Source organism: Pelodiscus sinensis, chromosome 6, assembly GCF_049634645.1.
Source record: "Pelodiscus sinensis isolate JC-2024 chromosome 6, ASM4963464v1, whole genome shotgun sequence".
NCBI lineage: Eukaryota > Metazoa > Chordata > Testudines > Trionychidae > Pelodiscus > Pelodiscus sinensis.
In genome coordinates, this window is record NC_134716.1 from 97131827 (window position 1) to 97153698 (window position 21872).

The 21872-nt window shown below is 45.5% G+C and overlaps 1 protein-coding gene across 1 annotated transcript in view; it reads right to left on the reverse strand.

The window, feature by feature from the left end:
- Positions 1-21872, reverse strand: part of MTREX (Mtr4 exosome RNA helicase) — a 97364-nt gene that overhangs the window by 13596 nt on the left and 61896 nt on the right. Inside the window, exons 20-23 of the mRNA XM_075932456.1 lie at positions 15311-15421; positions 14728-14916; positions 13378-13541; positions 59-164 (exon numbers count right to left, since the gene is read on the reverse strand). Of these exons, the coding sequence (XP_075788571.1) occupies positions 59-164; positions 13378-13541; positions 14728-14916; positions 15311-15421 (570 nt within the window). The remainder of the gene's footprint in view (positions 1-58; positions 165-13377; positions 13542-14727; positions 14917-15310; positions 15422-21872) is intronic.

A 21872-nucleotide genomic window follows, 5' to 3' on the forward strand; every position in this document is an offset into this window, starting at 1 on the left:
TTTAGAATTCTGCTATAGCTTTGACAGAAACAAATCTGATTTATGAAGAGACACTCACATTCTCTTGAAATACAAAGCAGCTTAGTAATGCAGTTGCTTGTTCTGCAGATAAATCATTGAAAAGCCCATTAAACATCATTTCTGTCAGGAGCAGTTCGTCAGCACTACAATAAAGAAAAAGTAACAGACCTCTTAAAGTACTATTCCAATTTAAATACATTATAAAGTACATTGCATGCAAGAGAGAACAGCTTTTTAATTTGACAGTTTTCTGGAAAGCTGAAAATATTGACTTATGGAGGAAGGGAAAGAAGAAGCAAAATAGGTTTCTGAAAAAAAGTCCTTGTTAAACCAAAAAAACTTCAGTCAATCACAAAGAATCTCTTGCTAGTTTGAGAAACTAGGACTGCAGTTGTTACAGAAGAGATAATTAACAGGATACAATTTACATTTTCAAGATATTTAAGGGTATAGCACACATTTTAGTGTATTTATAACATATAAAGTAAACTTGGTCCTGAGTTTATATAAAAAACACATTGGCAGACAAATCATGAGTTCTCTTTGATTGGGCATCAGCTAAAAATACCATTGCACTTTTACTTCAGGCTTTTTCTAGGCAAATGTAGAATCACAGAATGGGAAGGAACCTCGAGTGGTCTAAGTCCAGCCCTCTGCACTCAAGGCATGACCAACCACTATCTAAGACCGTCCCTAACAGGTGTTTGTTTAACCTGCTCTTAAAAATCTCCAGTGAGAGATTTCACAACCTCCATAGGCAATTTATTCCAGTGTTTAACAACCCTGAAAGTTAGGAAGTTTTTCCCCTAATGTCCAACCTAAATTATCTTGCTGAAATTTAAGCCCATTGCTTCTTATTCTATTCTCAGGAGTTAAGAAGAACAATTCTTCTCCCTTATCACTGTAACAACTTTTTAGATACTTAATAACTATGTCCCTTCTAAGTTTTCTCTTTTCTAGACTAAATCCAGTTCTTTCAATCTTCCCTCATAGGTCATTGTTTTAATCAGTTTTGTTGCTTTTCTCCGGACTTTATCCAATTTGTCCACATCTTTCCTGAAATACTGCAATACTCCAGCTGAGGCCTAATCAATGCAGAGTAAAGCAGAAGAATTACCTTTTGTTTCTTACATACAACACTCCTGCAACTACATCCTAGAATGATGTGTGGCTCAGACCAGTTATCCAGTTTGTCTAGATACATTTGAATTATAATCCCTTCCATCGTGGTATCATCCACAAACTTTACAAGTATATTCTTTAAGCCATTCTCTAAATAACTGAGCAAGATATTGAACAGAATTGGACCCAGAACTGATCCCAGCAGACCCCCACTTGTTATGCCCTTCCAGCATGATAGTGAACCATTGATAACTAGTCTCTGGGAAAAGTTATCCAACCAGTCATGTGCCCACTTTATAGTAGTTTTTCCTACTTTGTTAACGGGGTCAAGTGAGACTGTATCAAGTCTTACTAAAGTCTAGATATACCACATTTACCACCTTCCCCTTGTAAACAAAGCTTGTTACCATGTTAAAGAAAGCTGTTTGGTTTGACACAATTTGTTCTCGACAAACTCCTGCTGACTATTGCTTATCACCTTATCTTCCAGATATTTGCAAACTGATTCCTTACCATCATCATTCCTGGTATAGAAATTAAGCTGACTAGTTGTAATTTCATGGGCCAGTGGTCCCCAACCTTTCAGGGCTGCTGGGCGCCCAGGGGCAGAGCCACTCACACGCTGAGCACCTGGGGGTGGGCACGTATATGTGCCCGGGGGTGGAACCACCCATATGTCGTGTGCTCAGTGCTGGTGCCACCCATGTGCTGCACTCCCGGGGCAGGCGCCGGTCCTGTGCTGCACGCCCAGGGATGGGGCTGCCCATATACCATGGGCCCAGGGCCAGTGCCGCTCCTGTGCCACGCACCCAGATGTGCCATGCACCCATACGCCGCATGACCAGGGCTGGCACCACTCCTGTGCCGCGCGCCCAGGAGCTGGCAGTGCCCATGCGCTACGTGCCTGGGGGCAGGGCCAGCCCCGATCACTCAGTGGGCACACAGAAATGGCCCGGTGGGTGCCACGGCTCCCACGGGCACAACGTTGGGGACCACTGTCCTGGGCTATTCTCATTTCCCTTTTTAAATACAAGCATTATATTTGCCCCTTTTCAGTCTTCTGGGCTCTCTCCCATATTCCATGAGTTTTCAGAGAGAATAACTAATGGCTCAGATATCTCCTCAGTCAGTTTCTAGAGCATTCTAAGATGCTTTTCATCAGGCTGTGGTAAAAGGGGTAACCTACCTCTACAGTAACTGGTGTTCTTTGAGATAAGTGTCCCCATGGGTGCTCCACATTAGGTCGGTGTGCCACTGCCGAGCCCAGTGACAGAGATTTTGACAGCCACACACTCCCTGAGACAGCCACACACTCCCTGACTGCGTAGACTGCACATGCATGAGCCTCCTCCCTCCCCCAGTTCCTTCTCTACGCTGGAATCTGCTATCAGATGAGCATAACCCCAAAATAGAGAGGAGGAAGGGAGGGTAGTGGAGCACCCATGGGGACACTCCTCTCGAAGAACATCAGTTACTGTAGAGGTAGATAACCTCCTTTTCTTTGAGAGAGATGTCCCTATGGGTGCTCCACATTAGGTGACTACAAAGCCATGTCTCCTCAGGGAAGTAGGGATTTCGGGTCAGGAAGGAAGACAGCAGATAAGACAGATTTTGAGAATTTGAGATTCAATAGAGGGCCCTGTAAGAGTGCATAGTGTTTCCCAAATAGTGGTCTAAGGACCATGTAGCGGCAAAGCGTACGTCTGCTAGGACTCATCTAGAATGCGTTAGAGTGTCGAAAGAGGACATGCAATTTCCGCAGGAAATTTTCGGCAAACTCCCCCCCTTTGTCAAAAAGCCGCTCTTCCTTAAAAAATGAGGTTTACGCAGCTTTTCGACAAGAGGGAGGTTCGCCAAAAAAGCCATGTTTAACTACTTTCACTTCTGAATGCTCTGCTTTTGAAAAGACAGGGCTACTCAGCACTTTAAATACTAACAAGATGATTTATTAGGTGATGAGCTTTCGTGGGCCAGACCCACTTCCTCAGATCAAATTGTGGAAGAAAATTAGCATGACCATATATACCAAAGGGATACAATAAAAAAAAAGTGAACACATATAAAATTGACAAATCAGATTTTAGAACAGAGAGGGGGAGGTTAGTGTCTATGAGATAATGATATTTGGGGTGATAATTGGGGAAGCTATCTTTGTAATGGGGAAGATAATTAGCATCTTTGTTAAGGCCCATTTGTAAAGTGTCAAATTTAAGCATGAATGACAGGACCTAACTGTTAGTTACAAGATCAAGAACACATTTTCCTGTTTATCCAGAAATATAATTTATGCCATCATGTGCCAACAGTGTCTGTCTGCTATGTATATTGGACAAACTTCTCAGACACTTCACCAAACAATCAATGCACACAAAACAGACATCAGACAGTTTCACAAAGAAAAAACAGTTTCTTGCCATTTCAGCCAGACTGGGCATTGTCTCAATGACCTGACTACATGCATCCTGCTTCAAAGGGACTTTAACACAAGACTACAAAGTGAAGCCTCAGAACTGTCATTCATGCTTAAATATGACACTTTACGAATGGGCCTTAACAAAGATGCTAATTATCTTCCCCATTACAAAGATAGCTTCCCCAATTATCACCCCACTATCATTATCTGAGACACTAACCTCCCTTCCTCGTCCCCCCTCTGTTCTAAAATCTGATTTGTCAATTTTGTGTGTGTTCACTTTTTTTTTATTGTATCCCTTTGGTATATACGGTCATGCCAATTTTCTTCCACAATTTGATCCGAGGAAGTGGGTCTGGCTCACAAAAGCTCATCACCTAATAAACCATCTTGTTAAGACTTTAAAGTTCTGCATAGTCCTGTCTTTTGTTTCAGCAAGACCAGACTAACACAGCTACATCTCTATTACTATTCTGCTTTTGAAAGTGAGATCGAAAGAAGATATGCAAATTCCCGTGGAATTTGTATATCCTCTTCCGACACTCTAGTGTAGTCTAGATGAGCCTTGGTGGGACCTTCCTGAGGAAGGCAATAGAAGTGGAAACAGCCCTAGTGGAATTCTGTCTGGAGGAGCCACTCGGGTTTCCTCATAGCAGAGTTTGATACAGTCCGCTATCCAATGCGACAGTCTCTGCAAAGACAGTGCACAGCCCTTATTGTGGTTCGCTATAGAGACAGAGTCTACGAGAGAATAAGAAGGGTTTGGTGCATTATAGGTAGAAAGAAAGAGCTCTAAAGAGATCAAGGGTATGCGTCCTGGTTTCAAAGTCATTTACATGAGGCTTTGGAAAAAAGGTAGGCAAAGTGAATGGTCTGGTTGAGGTGAAATGAGGAATGTATCTTTGGGAGGAATCTGGGAGGGGTGCATAATGTGACCTTGTCCTTGAAGAAAATGGTATAGGAAGGATCGGCCATGAGGGCTGCGATTTCTCTAACTCTTCTAGCTGAGGTAATGGCAACGAGGAATGCTGTCTTTATGGACAAGTGCAGCAAGGAGCCCAAATCCATGGGTTCAAAGGGCTTCTCTCATACACGTTTAGTACCAGATGGAGGTCCCACGGTTGTAGAGGTGGAGCTATGTCCAGATAAAGTGCTTGGAGTCACTTCAAAAATCTGCATAAGTGGATGCGCAAAGACTGAAGTGTTGTCGATATTGACATGGAAGGTGGTAATAGCAGCAAGATGGACCCTCATGGAAGTTAGCGCCAGGTGGGTCTGTTTGAGGAGAGGAGTTAGTCAAGGTTAGTTGGTATTGGTGCTGTGGATGGTGACAGGTTCTTTTGAGCGCACCATACTGAAAACCTCCTCCACTTGTGCACATAAGTTTTGTGCGTGCTAGGGACTCTGCTGTGGAGGAGAACTGTTTGTACTTTGTGGGAACATGAAAACTCTATGCCCGAGAGCCATCGAAGAGCCAAACCATGAGGTGGAGAGAGACGAGATTCGGGGGCTTCGTCTGCGACAATGGGAGGAGGTGGTGGTCCCGGAGGAGACGTAAGTGGATGGGCTGACCGAGGGACATTCTGATAAAGAATGGGAAACGGCTGTCGAGGCCTCGTCTCTCCTGATTTTGTGTAACACTCTGTTTAGTAGTGGTATCAGTGGGAAGGCACAGAGTAGGTGTTGTGCCAAGGTGACTAAGAAGGCATCACCCAAGGAACCCTTGCCGATACCTGCCCTGGAACAGTAACGTTGGCACTGTTTGTTCGTGGCAGTGATGAATAGGTCTATGACTGGTCGGCTCCAGCGGTGGAAAATGTCAGACAGAATGTTAGGGTTTAGTTGGTATTAGTGTTCTGGAAGAAGCACTCTACTTAGGGCATCAGCAGTAGTATTGAGTACGTTTGGGAGGTGGATTGCTGTGATAATGATTATGTGCCTTATGCACCAATACCATAATGTGACAGCCTCCAAGCAAAATGTGAGAGCGTGTGCCTCCTTGTCGATTAATGTAGAAAATCGCAGCTACATTGTTGGTGTATAGCTGGATCTGGTGGTTTACTAGAAGGGGCAAGAATTCTGTTCATGCATAGCGGACAGCCCTCAGCTCCAAGATGTTTACGTGGAGGAGTTTTTCTTTTTGTGACCATAGGCCCTGAGCAGTGTGTTGGCCGATGTGAGCTGCCCATCCCGATAAGGAGGTGTATGTGTTCATGGAGATTGTAGGCTCTGGAGCGCGGAAGGAGATGCCCACAAGTAAACTGCGGGGATCTGACCATCATAGGAGAGACATTTTTAACCAGTGTCGGTAGTTGGATAGACTTGGAAAGAGGATGTATGTTGGGCCTGTAGATTTGTTGAAGCCACCCCTGCATGCATCACATGTGTAAGTGTGCACTGGGCACCATGAAAGTGCATGCCGACATGTTCCCTAATTCTCGGGCTGATAACCTGGGCTTGGCCTGTAAGGAGTGGAGTAGGTACTTGATATTTTGCAGGCATTTGGGGGGAAGTGATGCTTTGGCTAGGGTGAAGTCCAGTATGACACCTATAAACTGGATCCTTTGGGAAGGAACTAGGGAGGACTTCAATTTGTTTATCAGAAGGCATAGTTGGTGGAAAACGTGACGAGTTAGATTGGAAGCCTCGTAAGCCTCTGTCTCTGAGCATGCTACCAAAAGGCAATCGTCCAAATAGGGGAAGATTGCAACATCGTCCTTTTTGAGGGCAGTCACAAAGACGGTGAGGACCTTGGAGGAAACACGTGGGGCAGTGGAAAGGTCAAAGGGAAGAACCCTGTACTGGTAGTGACCGGTGCCTGCAACAACATGGAGAAACCATCTATGAGCGGGGTGAATAAAGATAAATTTTTGCTTCCTGACGAATTTATTTAAAGCACACAGGTCCAAGATGGGTCTCCATCCCCTCGATTGTTTCTGGGTTAAGAAGTAGTGCGAGTAAAATACCGTTCCTTTGAATTGCTCTGGGACTGGCTCAATGGCACCTAGGTGTAGAAGGTGTTGGACTTCCTGATGTAGTGTTGTCTTGTTAGAGCGGTCCCTGAAGAGGAACCAGGATGGGAGATTGGAAGGGGGTATAGATTCAAAGGGAATAGTGTACCCGTTTAATGATCTGGAGGATCCATCTATCAGATGTGATACACAACTGGCAACGTAAGAAGGGTTTCAGATAATGATGAAAAAGACTGGCTGACAGACTGCACTGAAACGGGGAAGGGAATTTCTGGACCTTCGACTATCTCATTAAATCTGTTTGCCAGACAGCTGGGATTGTTGCGAAGTAGCCGACTGAGGGCGCCTATGCTGCTGTCTTCCCCTGCTATGCTGGAAGTGAAATGCAGGACAATGTAGCACTTTAAAGACTAACAAGATGGTTTATTAGATGATGAGCTTTCATGGGCCTGAGGAAGTGGGTCTGGCCCACGAAAGCTCATCATCTAATAAACCATCTTGTTAGTCTTTAAAGTGCTACATTGTCCTGCATTTTGCTTCAGCTACCCCAGACTAACACGGCTACATCTCTACCACTATGCTGGAAGTGGTCTTGCCTAGGATACTTATGATTATATTGATTGATGCAAGGTCTGGGATAGGGTTGGTACCTAAACTGCCTCGTCTTCTGGACACCGAGAGAGTGTAAAGTAGCTCTGGAATCTTTCATAGAGTGCAGTAATTCATTAGTGTTTGCAGCAAAGAGTTTCAACCCATCAAAGAGGTGGTCTTCTACAGAGGATTGCACCTCTCTGGGAAAAGAGACGGTTGTGAACCATGCTGCCCTTCTCATCACAATAGCTGTCAAAGTGGCACGTGCTGCCATGGCAGCCACGTCAAGGGAGGCCTGCAGGGCCATTCTTCCTATGGTCTGGCCCTGTCAGTAGAGCTTCAAATTGGTGTCTCTTTGCCTCAGGTATATCTGCGGTGAAGTCCCGGATCTTGGCGTAGTTTTTAAAATCGTATTTGTTTAGTAAGGCGGCATAGTTGGCCACCCTGAATTGGAGAGTGTATGAGGCATATACTTTTCGGCTGAACATGTCAAGCCTTTTGCCTTCACGGTCAGAGATAGTGGACCTAAATTGCTGCTGCTGTTTGCTCTTTTGGTGAGCTGCTTCCACCACGAGTGAGTTAGGTACGGGATGGGTAAAGAGAAACATGGGGTAGCAATGCCGGGATCCCTCTGATTTAAGCGTTGTGTTACCTATGTCAATATGGAAACACATTTGCCTGTAAGGCCTTCATGGCCCACTTGACAAGCAACAGCCACCGCCTGTAGTTCCCTAGCATTTATGTGGAGTTCCGTCTCCATCACAGACCACATACCTTGTGTATGCAGGTCTCCCAGGTGAGCTCCCCATACGGTGTCGGAAGCGTCCGTCACCAGCTGGATTGAGGGAGGAGGCTGGACAAATGGGACACTGCCTCTCATTCTCTCCTCTCCGAGCCACCAGTTCAGGGATGACAGGACCCAGTGAGGGACCCTGACTACCATGTCTATGTGGTCACGGGCTGGCCTGTACACCAAGGTCAGCTAGGTCTAAAAGGGCCCAAGGCACAAACTGGCATGCTACACTACAAAGGTGCATGGCGCCATGTAACCTAACAGCTTCAGGCAGTTTCTTGCAGTAGTCATTGGCGATGTCTGGAGCTGCTGTATAATGCTCTGCAGGGTAAATGAATCTGTCCCATAGGAGGGAGGCACGACCCAAAATGGCATCTAGCCTGGCCCCCACAAACTCTTATCCCCTGGGTGGAGGTGAGAGTAGACTTTTCCTCATTCAGAATCAGGCCCAAGGCAGAGAAGGTGTCCCTGGCCAGAATGATGTGGGAGAGCACCTGCTTTCTGGACCTGACCCTGACCAGCCAATCTTCTAGGTAAGGACAGACGTGCAGGCCCCTCCTTCTGAGGATGGCAGCCACCACCGTCATGCACTTGGTAAATACCCTGGGGGCTGTGGACAGGCCAAACAGTAGACTTGTAAACTGGAAGTGTTTCCTGCCCACTGTGAAGCGCAGGAATTTCTCATGGTGTGGGACAATTGATATCTGGAAATACACATCCCTGAGCTCGAGGGTGGCGTACCAGTCTCCGAGATCAAGGGAGGGGATGATGGTGGCTAACATGACCATCCTGAACCTCAACTTCCTTATGTGGGCACTGAGCCCCCGGAGGTCAAGGATAGAACAAAGGCCCCCTTTTGACTTCGGGATTAGAAAATAACAGGAGTAGAAACCCCTGCCCCGAATGGTAACGGGACCTCTTCTATTGCTTCCAAGATTAGGAGCGAGGAGACCTCCTGCCTAAGCAGGATCTCATGAGAGAGATCCCTGAAAAGGGACTGAGAAGGGGGGTGGGAAGGTGGGGAGGCAAGAAAAGGGATAGAATATCCCCTTTCCACCGTGTTCAGGACCCAACAGTCCAATGTAATGGAGTGCCAAGCACAGTAGAAAGGGAACAGTCTAAAACAGAAAAGATGACCTGACTCTAGCACTGGTTTTCCATCACTGGGTGTACCTTCAAAAGCCCGATCTTGGGCCTTGGGGTCTATTAGATGGTCCTTGGCCCTGGTAGATATTAGGCCGCGGACCCCTACTAGATCCCCTATTGTTATTGGACCTATTCGTCCTCCTGCTACCGTACCTAGACCTTTGTTGCTGACCTCTCTGAGGTCTCTGGAACAGTTTACGGCGCTGTGAGACAGGCATGTGTATCCCTAGTGATTTCAAAGTTGCCCTAGAGTCCTTCAGGCTGTGGAGGCTGCTGTCAGTTTGCTCCAAAAAGAGCCCCGAACATCCAAAGAACAAGTCTTGGAGTGTCACTTGCACTTCCTGCAGGATGCCAAAGACTTGCAGCCACGAATACCTGCGCATAATAATCTCCCTTCCCATCAACCTTGCTGCCGAGTCTGCAGCGTCAATGGCTGCCGGGAGGGCTGTCCTGGATACTATTTTGCCCTCTTCATTGAGCGCTGGAAACTTTGCAGGAGCTGAGCCTTGAACTTTTCCATTGCCACCCAGGATTTGTAAGCATATCTGCTGAGCATTGCTTGCTGGTTCGCAATTCTCAACTGCAGACCCGCTGTGGAATAAGCTTTCCTCCCCAGCAAGTACAACTTCTTGGGCTCCTTGCTCTTTGGGATGGGTCCTGGCTGCCCTTGTCTTTCCCTCTGGCAGGCCGCCTGAACACTGCAAAGCCCAGAGGCGGGTGAACAAACAGATGCTTGTTCCCATTTTGGGTACAAAATACCACCTCTCAATCCCCTTCTGAGTAGGGGGAAATCGAGGCTGGTGTCTGCCACAAGTTCTTTGTGATCTTCGTCACCGTCTTATTGAGAAGAAGTACAATTTTAGATGGAGCGCCTGCCGTGAGGATGACCACCACTGGGGTCAGCCTCTTCTTTGATTTCCTCAGCGTGGACCCCTAGGTTTTGTGCCAGTTGCTTAAGCAGCTCCTTGTGGGACCGCATGTCCATTGTCGGCATGACCGGGGAGGGATCAGCCAGGGCCTTGTCCGGTGGAGAGAATGATGATTTCCTCTGCTCTGGGTGATTCTCAACCTCTGTTCTAGGCTCAGGCTGGGTATCGTGGACACCTGAGGACCTCACCGAAGGTGTTCGAGGAGGTGGGTGGGCAGGGGTTCCTACCGAGCCTAGGGGAATAGGTCTGGACTCTGACCCCTGCTCTCTGATAAGTGGGGTAGCTGAGGGAGCCGTTCTGTGGGTCAAGTATGTTGACGTCACAACCAAACCCCGTCTGGAGGGATCTGGATCTTGGGCTTGGTGGTAGGCCCAAGGCGTTCAGAAGGACCACTGCGGTGGTGGTTGCCATTGTGGGGGCCAAGTTTGGTCTTGGTCCCTCTGTCGGTGCCGGGACTGGGATTTATGCCCAGATTGGTGCCACTGCCTCGCAGCCTGTGAGGACCGTGACCCTCTGGAGTCCACAGTACAGAAGGAGGATGCCCTGGACACCAGGGACTCTCCATCTGACTCTGAAGAGAGTTCACATGCAGACCAGGGCAGTGCCGTGGAAGAGGCATGCTCAACTCCTCTTACATGCTGTGGCATTGCCAACGGCTTACCCCTGTGCGGTGGCGGCATGTCTGGAGCTCCTGGCACCGGGAGACATAGTACTGTCTACAGCTCTAGTGCTGAATGTGACAGCTACACCACCTCCTGCACCAGCTGTGATGGTGCCAAATGAACCGGTGCTGGGAGACCTGGGGATCGGTGCCTCGGTGCCATCTGTGGAGCTGGTGTCTGTACTGAGGAAGGGACCGGCCTGGCCCTGAGAGTCTCTCTGGTCTCATACTCTATGGCACCCCGCGGTACCAGAGCCGTCGAGGATGTCAGTTCAATAAGCTCCCGAGCCGCGTTAAAGGTGTCTGGGGTAGATGGCCACGTGATCTCCTCCAAAGGCAGGTCCTGGGCCTCTGGGGTGCTGGCCCTCGGAAGGCTTCGCCATCTGCTTGACGAAGGCGAGGTCCCACGGCACTCTATGTGGTCATGCCTGGCGGGCGATCTCCCTCTATGCGACTTTTTTGAAGTCACTGGTGGAGAGGATTGGAACCGATGCCGTGGTGCTGACCGGTGCCGCTGAGTGCCTGGAACCATGTTCAGTCTCTCTCGTCAACCCTAGTGTGCTCATAACCGACGGCTCTGACTCCGGTGCCGCAGGGCAAAGCGCCAACTCCATTAAAATCAGCTTAAGTCTGGAGTCTCTCTCTTAGGGTTTGTCTAGACTACATGCCTCCTTCGACGGAGGCATGTAGATTAGCCAGATCGGAAGAGGGAAATGAAGCCGCGATTAAAATAATCGCGGCTTCATTTAAATTTAAATGGCTGCCCCGATCTGCCGATCAGCTGTTTGTCGGCAGATCGGGGGAGTCTGGACGCGATGCCCCGACAAAGAAGCCTTTCTTCATCGACACAGGTAAGCCTGGTTTCACGAGGCTTACCTGTGTCGATGAAGAAAGGCTTCTTTGTCGGGGCATCGCGTCCAGACTCCCCCGATCTGCCGACAAACAGCTGATCGGCAGATCGGGGCAGCCATTTAAATTTAAATGAAGCCGCGATTATTTTAATCGCGGCTTCATTTCCCTCTTCCGATCTGGCTAATCTACATGCCTCCGTCGAAGGAGGCATGTAGTCTAGACACACCCTTAGTCCGAGGCTTAAACAACTTACAGATTCTGCATGAATCTGTCAGGTGGCCTTCCCCCAGGCACTTGAGGCAATCTTTATGTGAGTCCCCACATGGCATGGGCTTGGAGCACCAGCGGCAGGGCTTAAAACTGTGGGGCCCTGACATGCCTGGGGGAGCAAAACAACTAACTCTAGTTAGAACAAATACCTAACAATTAACTGTGAACTACTCTATTTATACACTAAAAGAAAACTAAGATAAGCTAAGGGAACACTTGCAATTGATCCCAAGTCCGAGGGTTCCAGCAACCATCACAGGTGGAAAGAAGGAACTGAAAGGGGGAGGCAGGGCCAGCAAGGGGTTCCCTGGCACCACTCCAGGGGGCTCCCTGGCTGGCCCAATGGGTGCTGCTCAGGGTAAAAATCTTCCAGAATTTGTGCACGAGGCACGCCCACACCTAAACGGAATGGACATAAGCATGCACTCGAACGTATGATACTGGATATATAAATAATTGCAGCAAGGTATTAGGGAGGTTAAAATATGTTTCTTTGTGTAAACATGTATCCACTGAAATTTTCAGCAGATACACGTAGGGAGCTGATTCTCTGTGTTCCGGCTCCAGCCAGCTCACCACCAACTGCCCCCCGCCAACGGCAGGGGAGGATGGTGGTGGTGGTGGTGGTGGTGGTGGTGGCGGCGGCGGCAGTAGCAGGGAGCTGGGTTTTAAACTGGCTCCCTCCAAGCACTGACTCCTGCCCCTCCCACTTCTTCTGTGAGAGGCAGCAGCAGTGGGAGGGGTGCGGCTTCCCATGTACCCTGGCTCCCCCTCCCCCCCCCGGTCTCTCATACAAAGGCAGTGTGTGTGGAGGGGGGGCTGCATGTCACAGAGGGTTATCCAATGTGCCCAGGCTCATTGGTTAACCATGTTTGAACTACACAGTCACATCCCCAGAAGATATGGTCCTCCTTTAAAGACAAGTTATTGTTCTAACCTTTTAACAGATCATTTTCTTGTAAGTTCAAATTTCTATTTTATTTTATCTTTATGCAATTAGAATTTCATTGCTTTAACTAGCATATTGCTTTTTCTGTGGAAGGGATTAAAGAGAGTCACTGTTCTTTATAATACACAGAAAACTACGGGGCAGCCCCTTATACTCGCCACACCCACTCTTGCTGGGGGTAAGAGTCTGGCCAGAGGAGAGAGGTCAGGTGCAGGCTAGGGGTCTGGATGGGGGAGGGGGCAGGATAGGGCGGGGGGGTGTAGGAGTTGGATGGCGTTGGGGACCTGGTGTGGCCCAGGGGTGTGTGTGGAGGAGTGTAAAGCAGAAGACGGAACTGAAGCAGCCCATGCCCATAGGAGATGGCACAGAGGTTGGCCACAGCAAGTGGCTGAGAACACAGGTGGAGGTGGGCAGCAGCAGCATGAGGACGCAGATGATGTCAGTCTGTCATCCCTCAGGAAAATTTTTTTAGATGGGAGAGGGAAAGATAAAGATAGAGAGAGAAGGGTATTTTTAACACGTGCATTTCTACGAAATATTTTAAAGAGTGGCCTCTATCATGCTGTAACTAGGATTAGAAATATAGGATTTGAAGCATCAGTAGAGTTCAACAAAGCATATATGTATGCATAATACTACCATAGGAGCCCTCAGTTACCTGCTGATTTCACAAGCAACTCGTCCTTTCATCTCTATGACATCAGAAGATGTAGCAAAACCCAATCTTCTCAATACACGTTTGCGGCACTTGAGCTCATCCATTTGTAAGACAGTTCTAGCTTTCTTCAGTTCACGCTTTGCTGTTCTAATATCCACTGCAATCTATGAAATCCAGAAGTATACAAAAAAAACCTTTCAGAACCTGTCTTCTCAACACAGGCACTTAGATATCATCAGCAGAAGACAAAGATACAGATAGGCATTTAAAAATATGTATTTACACAGCTTCCACCATCATAGTATTTGAGCAACACAAACATTAATTTATCTATGCCCACTACAGGATGGAAAATATTATCCCCATTTTAACTGATGCACAAGAAATCAAATGACCTCATGAAAGTCACACATGAAACTTGTGGCTGAACTGAGAATTATGAATCCCAGGTCAGTGCCTTCACCACAAGACCATCCAACAATAATCAAATACAAACAAATTGTGTCTCAAAACTTGCAATATACTGATCAAATAGAATGACAGATGCCTTCTTTATAATTGTAGGGTAGGATAAAGAGTTTCAAAACAAATACATTTAGAACCTTTGATGCCAAGAGCCTTCCAATAACTGTTCTTCCCCAGCCCTCTTGGCACCACGCAATTAAGGAAGTCTAGACTGGAGAGCTAATTCAAGGCTAATTTATCATCAGCCAGACTCAGATATCCTAACAGGAGCTAAGCAGCACTTTAGTCCAACAGTCCTATTCATTTGCGTATGCTCACAGAAAATGGGCACTGTTTCAATATAATAATGAAAGAACCAGGAACTAGTGACTTCTGTGAGATTAGACTGAATATAAGGCAGCAGAGAATTTGTCCCAGCATGTGATCTCACTTATTTTGCTTATCAAATATTTCATTTGGATTTGTTTTTAAGGAGACTTCTTTACATCATTCCTATCAATGTAGTAGGCATGAAAGTAGTCAGGGTAGTCTGAAAGTGTAGAAAAACTAGTCAATTATATATCTGGGATGTGTGAGAATATACATTATTTGTATTAAGAACATTACTAAATTATCTTTACTGATTAGGATAAGTGACAAATGAACAGCCTTCTGGTCCATGTCAATTTGTTCTGAAAAAGATTAGATGTGCTTACTTTATATCAAATACCTGAAAAAAGTGAAACGTTCTCCATGAAAACTCAATGAGAGCTACTGAGATTATGCAATATTGCTTTTTTGGAGGAGGGTAACTAGCATTTTCTTTCCAGATAAAATGTATTTAGTGAGAGGTACACACGTAGTGACTGTGCCTTGAGCTAACTGCCAATATAGCTCAGACCTTACCTGTGCTTTTCTTTCGCAGAGCTTATATACAGTTTCCAAACTGGAATCATTGTGAAGTGGATGTGAATACATCCTATGTTCAAAAGCCTCTATTTTTTGGATGACTTTTTTCAGTCCTTGGTCTTTGATGCCCATATCATCAATGGGGTCCAATAATGGAACTCCATCGGGGAACCTCTTCTGTACTTCCTGAAACAAAAAAACAAAAAAAACATTTCTGAAAAGCAAATATTAGTAGCAATACGAGAATGTATAGCTTCAAATTTACATTTAAAAGGACAGATTGAAAAACAAAGCAACTGGCACAATTAGATTATTTAAAGGATGTATGAAACTTGAACAAAAAAGTTTCTTTGATGCTGAAACTTAGCATATTTCAGTTTTTAAAATAACGATGTAAGTCGTTTTATTTGAAGACAGCCAGTGTTTTACATATCATATATTCAGTTTCTAAAACTCAAAATCTCAAGAAAAGAAGCAAACCTGAATGTGAATGTTAAGAAAGCTCTCTCATGCCCTATTGTGACTCACTGTTTACTGCTTGTTTTATTATTTTATTTTTATTCTTGTGGAACTTACATACCTGTATAGATTTTAACACACTTTGCCTGTTGTCAATTGGCCTCAGGTCTTTGGGTATGTAAAGTCGGACACTGCTGATAGCTGAGAGAAGATGCACCAAAACAGGAACAACCTGACAACAACAATCATGTGGAAAATGATAAAGTACAATACAGGAGATTTTTATTGATGCCTTTCAATTGTTGTAAAATTCATTTTTCATTAATTTCGAATTTCTTAGCAGAAAGCAAGCTGTGATTTCATTATTCCAGATCTGTAATAACTGTACATTGTACCTAGAACAGAAAAACTAATTCATGTTGAAATATTGGCTAAAGCAGTGGTACCCAACCTTTTTTATACCATGGACTGAGCAAACTCATTCAAAAGTTTGTTGGCAGACTGGCACTGAAATATTTGAATATTCATTATTGTAATTTTAGCCCACAGTATATCAGGTAAATCGTGGTAGAGAGGGGGGGCATGATGATAAATAAGAATTTGAAAAACTGCTGCATACACACACATTTAAAAAAAAAAACAATTAAACAGTTGCTAATTCTTGTTAAAACTATTCTTCAGTCCAAACCTTTTACTATTCACTTACTTAATAATGCATAATCATGTGTGTGTACCTGCTGCCTGGGAGCAGCTGGAGGCCAGGGAGAGGCTGCTACTGAGAAGGGAGGGAGGGAGAATCGGGTTCCTGGGGCAGCCGCAATCCACACGGTACTTGGCTCCTCTGGCCCGATCACGCAGCAGCCACCAGAGCTAAAACTAGAGCCACGGTGAGACTATCCCAACAGGGACAGCCTAACTGCGGTCCTGGTTCCAGCTCAGTACGCTTGCCTGCCCGTCACCCCACTCACCCTGCTGCTGCATGGGTAAGCTGGTGGGAAGGGAATTCCCTGGGGAACCTTAGAAGGCAGGGCTAAATTAATCCTGGGGGCAATGTACCACAGCCTGGCAGAGAAGGGTTCGCGGCTAAAGCAGCAGTTCTCAACCAGGGATTGGGGCTCCTTGGAGGGCGTCAGGGCTGTTCCCCACTCTGACACTCCAAGTGCAGAAGATGAGGTCCCACAAGAGAGCTTAAAAACCTTGCCTCTACAGGCACTGGTTACAAAACCCTTCCCTCCAGAATCACAACACACAGATTACGGGGAATTGCTGCCACCATCAAGTGATTTTCAGCCCTTAAAAAACCAAGGATGAATACCTGAACCCACCTCCAGAGGTACCCCAAGCTCTTTTGCCCCAAAAGAGCTTGAAAAAAGAAAGAGAAAAACAAGTTGCAGTCTCTGGTAGCTGACCTCTCAATCTGAAGCATGCAGATAGACACAGACAGACAGACCGACCTTCCAGGACACAAGAATCAAATCACCACCTTAAAAAAGTGATTTTTATTACAAAACAAAAGATAAACTTGATAAAGCATACTTGGTTGCTAGATGTTAGAGAGCAACCAAGGAAAACAAATTAAAACATAGAGAAAAGTCTCTAGACACAAAGCTAGATGGTAAATGGGGATGGGAGGCAGAGATTCACACAGAACAGTTCAAACCAAACCACTAAATAAAGAAAAAAAATACCCTGAACGCAACTAGAGACTCACTTTACTTACTTCTAATCTTCTCTTTATTCAGTTCACTTCCATGCCCCAAATTCCTTGGAGGCTTGGTAGTCCTGCCTAGGTTTAAATCATTCTGTCTGTCAACTCCTGGTTTAAACTTTCCCCCACAAAGAAAGCAGGCAAGGCACCTTATACAGCAGTGGTCTCCAACCTTTTTACACCCAAGATCACTTTTTAAGTCTCAGAACAGGCAAAGATCTACTGCCCCGCCCCTTCCTTGAAGCCCCACCTATATTACATGAGGAAATCTAATGTAAATGTACTGCGCAGGTACGCAGTTCAGAGAGGGCTCAAGAGCTACTCTTAGAGCCCCTGAGATCTACCGGTAGATCACCACGGTTATACAGTAATTACTTGCTTAACATGTTTCTGCAATAGCACGATTTTTTTTAGGGACCGTTTTTTGAATAACACTACCATCCCCAAAATAACATGAAAATAATCAAATGGCTGACTACTTCACGCAGTGGTATAAGTTGGTGAAAACAGTGGTAATACACAAGTGGATGAATACATGTGGTCACAGCGCTCCTCCGCTCACTCAGGTGTTTATCTTTGTGTTTTAACAAACCGCAGAGACTTGTGTTGCTAGATAGCTAATGTTGACGTTGACGACACAGCACCAACAAAAAATTGACTTTGCCACCACCACCTGAAACACAACCCCTACCTATTCCATTATTTGTAATGGGAAAATTGACCTCGCATAGCACGTTTTTGCTTAGCACAAACATTTTCAGAAACGCATCTATAGTGCTAAATGAGGAATTACTGTATAATTCAAATTCCAGTCCTCCATTTTGATTGGTTCTCCCGGCCCCTTGGCCAACACCCATGCTAGCTATCTGAGTTAAACTCCTTAGCAACAGGGTGCTAATCAGCAGTCCTCCTGTCCATTACAGAGGGCCACAAGCAGCTTTCATGGGGTCCTTCAAGCAGCATTAGACTTGTTGGATTCAGAGCAGAAAGCTAAGTCCCATCACATGGGGCTGAAGCCTGTAATCCTGAGCCCTACCACCCTGAGTTGAAGACAAAGCTGGAGCAACTTAGCTTCATGGCTACTAATGTGGCATGGGGGCCCTAACACCGGCCCTAAGAAAATAAGAACAGCCATACTGGGTCTGCCAACAGTGGCCAATGCCAGGTGTCCCAGAGGGAGTGAATCGAACAGGTAATGATCAAGCAATCTCTCTCCTGCCATCCATCTCCACCCTCTGACAAACAGAGGCTAAGGACACCATTCCTTACCCATACTGGCTAATAGCCATCTATGGACTTACTCCATGAATGTTTCTATTTCTCTTTTAAACCCTGTTATAGGCCTAGCCTTCACAACCTCCTCAGGCAAGGAGTTCTACAGATTGACTATGCACTATATGATGAAGAACTTCCTTTTATTTGTTTTAAACCTGCGACCCATTAGTTTCATTTGGTGGCCCCTAGTTCTTATATTATGGGAATAAGCAAATAGCTTTTCCTTATTCACCTTCTCCACACCCCCTCATGATTTTATATACCTCTATCATATCCCCCCTTAGTCTCCTCTTTTCCAAGCTGAAAAGTCCCAGTCTCTTTAATCTCTCCTCATAGGGGGACCCATTCCAAACCCCTAATCATTTTAGCTGCCCTTCTCTGAACCTTTTCTAATGCCTGTATATCTTTTTTGAGAGGAGGAGACCACATCTGTACGCAGTATTCCAGATGTGGGCATACCATGGATTTATAGAAGGGCAATAACATATTCTCATTCTTATTCTCTATCCCTTTTTTAATGATTCCTAACATCCTGTTTGCTTTTTTGACTACCGCTGCACACTGCATGGATGTCTTCAGAGAACTATCCATGATGACTCCAAGATCTTTTTCCTGATTAGTTGTAGCTAAATTAGCCCCCATCATATTATATGTATAGTTGGGGTTATTTTTCCCAATGTGCATTACTTTACATTTATCCACATTAAAATACATTTGCCATTTTGTTGCCCAGTCACTTAGTTTGGTGAGATCTTTTTGAAGTTCTTCAGTCTGCTTTGGTCTTAACTACCTTGAGCAGTTTAGTATCGTCTGTAAACTTTGCCACCTCACTGTTTACCCCTTTCTCCAGATCATTTATGAATAAATAGAATAGGATTGGTCCTAGGACTGACCCTTGGGGAACACCACTAGTTACCCCTCTCTATTGTGAAAATTTACCATTTATTCCTACCCTTTGTTTCCTGTCTTTTAAGTCGTTCTCAGTCCATGAAAGGATCTTCCCCCTTATCCCATGACAACTTAATTTACGTAAGAGCCTTTGGTGAGGGACCTTGTCAAAGGCTTTCAGGAAATCTAAGTACACTATACCTACTGTATCCCCCTTGTCCACATGTTTGTTGACCCCTTCAAAAAACTCTAATAGATTAGTAAGACATGATTTCCCTTTACAGAAACCATGTTGACTTTTGCCCAACAAATTATGTTCTTCTATGTGTCTGACAATTTTATTCTTTACTATTGTTTCAACTAATTTGCCCAGTACTAACTACCTGTCTGTAATTGCCAGGATCACCTCTAAAGCCCTTTTTAAATAGTGGCGTTACATTAGCTATCTTCCAGTCATTGGGTACAAAAGCTGATTTAAAGGATAGGTTACAAACTATAGTTAATAGTTCCTCAATTTCACATTTGAGTTCTTTCAGAACTCTTGGGCGAATGCCATCTGGTCCCGGTGACTTGTTACTGTTAAGTTTATCAATTAATTCCAAAACCTCCTCTAATGAAACTTCAATCTGTGACAAGTTCTCAGATGTGTTACCTACAAAGGACGGGTCAGGTTTGGGAATCTCCCTAACATCCTCAGCCGTGAAGACTGAAGCAAAGAATTCATTTAGTTTCTCCGCAATGACTTTATCATCTTTAAGTGCTCCTTTTGTATCTCAATCGTCCAGGGACACCACTGGTTGTTTAGCAGGCTTCCTGCCTCTGATATACTTAAAAAACATTTTATTATTACCTTTTGAGTTCTTGGCTAGCTGTTCTTCAAACTCCCTTTTGGCTTTTCTTATTACATTTTTACACTTAATTTGGCAGTGTTTATGCTCCTTTCTATTTTCCTCACTAGGATTTGACTTCCACTTTTTAAAAGATGTCTTTTTATCTCTGCTTCTTTTACATGGTTGTTAAGCCACGGTGGCTCTTTTTTAGTTCTTCGGTGTTTTTTAATTTGGGGTATATATTTAAGTTGGGCCTCTATTATAGTGTCTTTGAAAAGTGTCCATGCAGCTTGCAGGGATTTTACTTTAGACACTGTACCTTTTAATTTCTGTTTAAATAACCTCCTCATTTTTGCATAGTTCCCCTTTTTGAAATTAAATGCCACAGTGTTGAGCTGGTGAGGTGTTCTTCCCACCACACAAATGTTAAATGTTGTTATATTATGGTCACTATTTCCAAGCAGTCCTGTTGGACCAGATCCTGCATGCCACTCAGGATTAAATCGAAAATTGCTTCTCTCCTTGTGGGTTCCTGAACCAGCTGCTCCAAGAAGCAGTTGTTTAAGGTATATGCCTTTTATATGAAGAAAACCAGTTGCTGTAGCATAGCTGGGCCATAAAGTTTTTATAGCATCCCCATGTTAAAGAATTCTTCCCACCTGATTTTGTAACATTTTCTGACCACATGAAACTGACTGAACAGTGGTAGCATGTTTGAATTATAATTTACTGTGTGGTTTCTTCTGAAAAATTAATAATGATCATTGTACATGTTTGCTTTAGGAAAAAGACCCATATTTTTTAAGGCATTTTGCCTTGGCTTTGCACAGTACAGGCAGTCCCCGGGTTACGTACAAGATAGGGACTGTAGGTTTGTTCTTAAGTTGAATTTGTATGTAAGTCGGAACTGGTACATATTGTAGGGGAAACTCTAGCCAAACATTTTTTTTAGTTTTGGATAGCATAGGGAAAGGTTAACTCCCCTCTAATGTTTGTTTTGCTGTCTGTTCCCCTGTTCAGAAGATTTCACATCTATTTCTGTCCCTGTGACAAACTCAGGACTAATGGAGTAACTCATCAAATACCAAACAGCTCTGCACCATGCTTTGAGCTAATAGCTTTATTTCCACACACCACCCAGGGTTCTAGGAGGAGGGTCCTTTTTTTGCTAACACAATGAGGCCAGCACTTTGTTTGTTTTGGTGGAGTCTTTGTTTTCCCAGGGAGCCCAGCATGTATAGGGGGAGGAGGGGCGGAGAGGCTGCTTTTGTCTGCTGTTCAGCAGCCTGTTGCTCAGGGGAGGGGGCAGCCTGTTGCTGGCAGGGGGGTGGAGGGAGGGCAGCGGGCGTGGGGAGGCACTTTTCCTCTGCCCGGCAGCTCTGCGGGACCCCAGTCGGAGCCGGCCCGAGGAGGAGGAGGATCCTAGGACCCAGGTGAGCGAGCCCCGGGAATGCTGCTGCGCATGTGCGGGAGTTGCCTCACCCCGTTCGTATCTAGGGATCCGACATAAGTCGGATCCACGTAAGTCGGGGACTGCCTGTATTGCAATGCCTGAGTTAATCTCTGTATTCATGCCCATCAGTGTGAAAGAAGCTATTTGTATATATTTGCATGTATATCCAACCACACTGAAATTGCGGCCCTCGGCATGTGCTGTATCATTGTGGTCCCCAGGGCTTCCAAAGTTGAGTAGCCCTGGTATAACTGTTAAAGATGCAGTAGTAAGAATAGCTGCTGATGTAAGAAATCCTCTCTGGCAAACAAATAAGCGTATGATCCTTTCTGAGTACAGATTGGACCTCCCTGGTCCAGCACCCTCATGACCTAACTGGTCCCGAATGAGGGATTTTTCTGGACCAGGTAAGGTCATTTCAGGCCCCTGCTACTGCTGGCTGCCACCCTCACTGGCTTTCTGGCTCCCCCCCACACCTGAGTCACACACCAGCTCCCGGCCTCTCCCCAGCCCAACTGAGCTGCGTGCT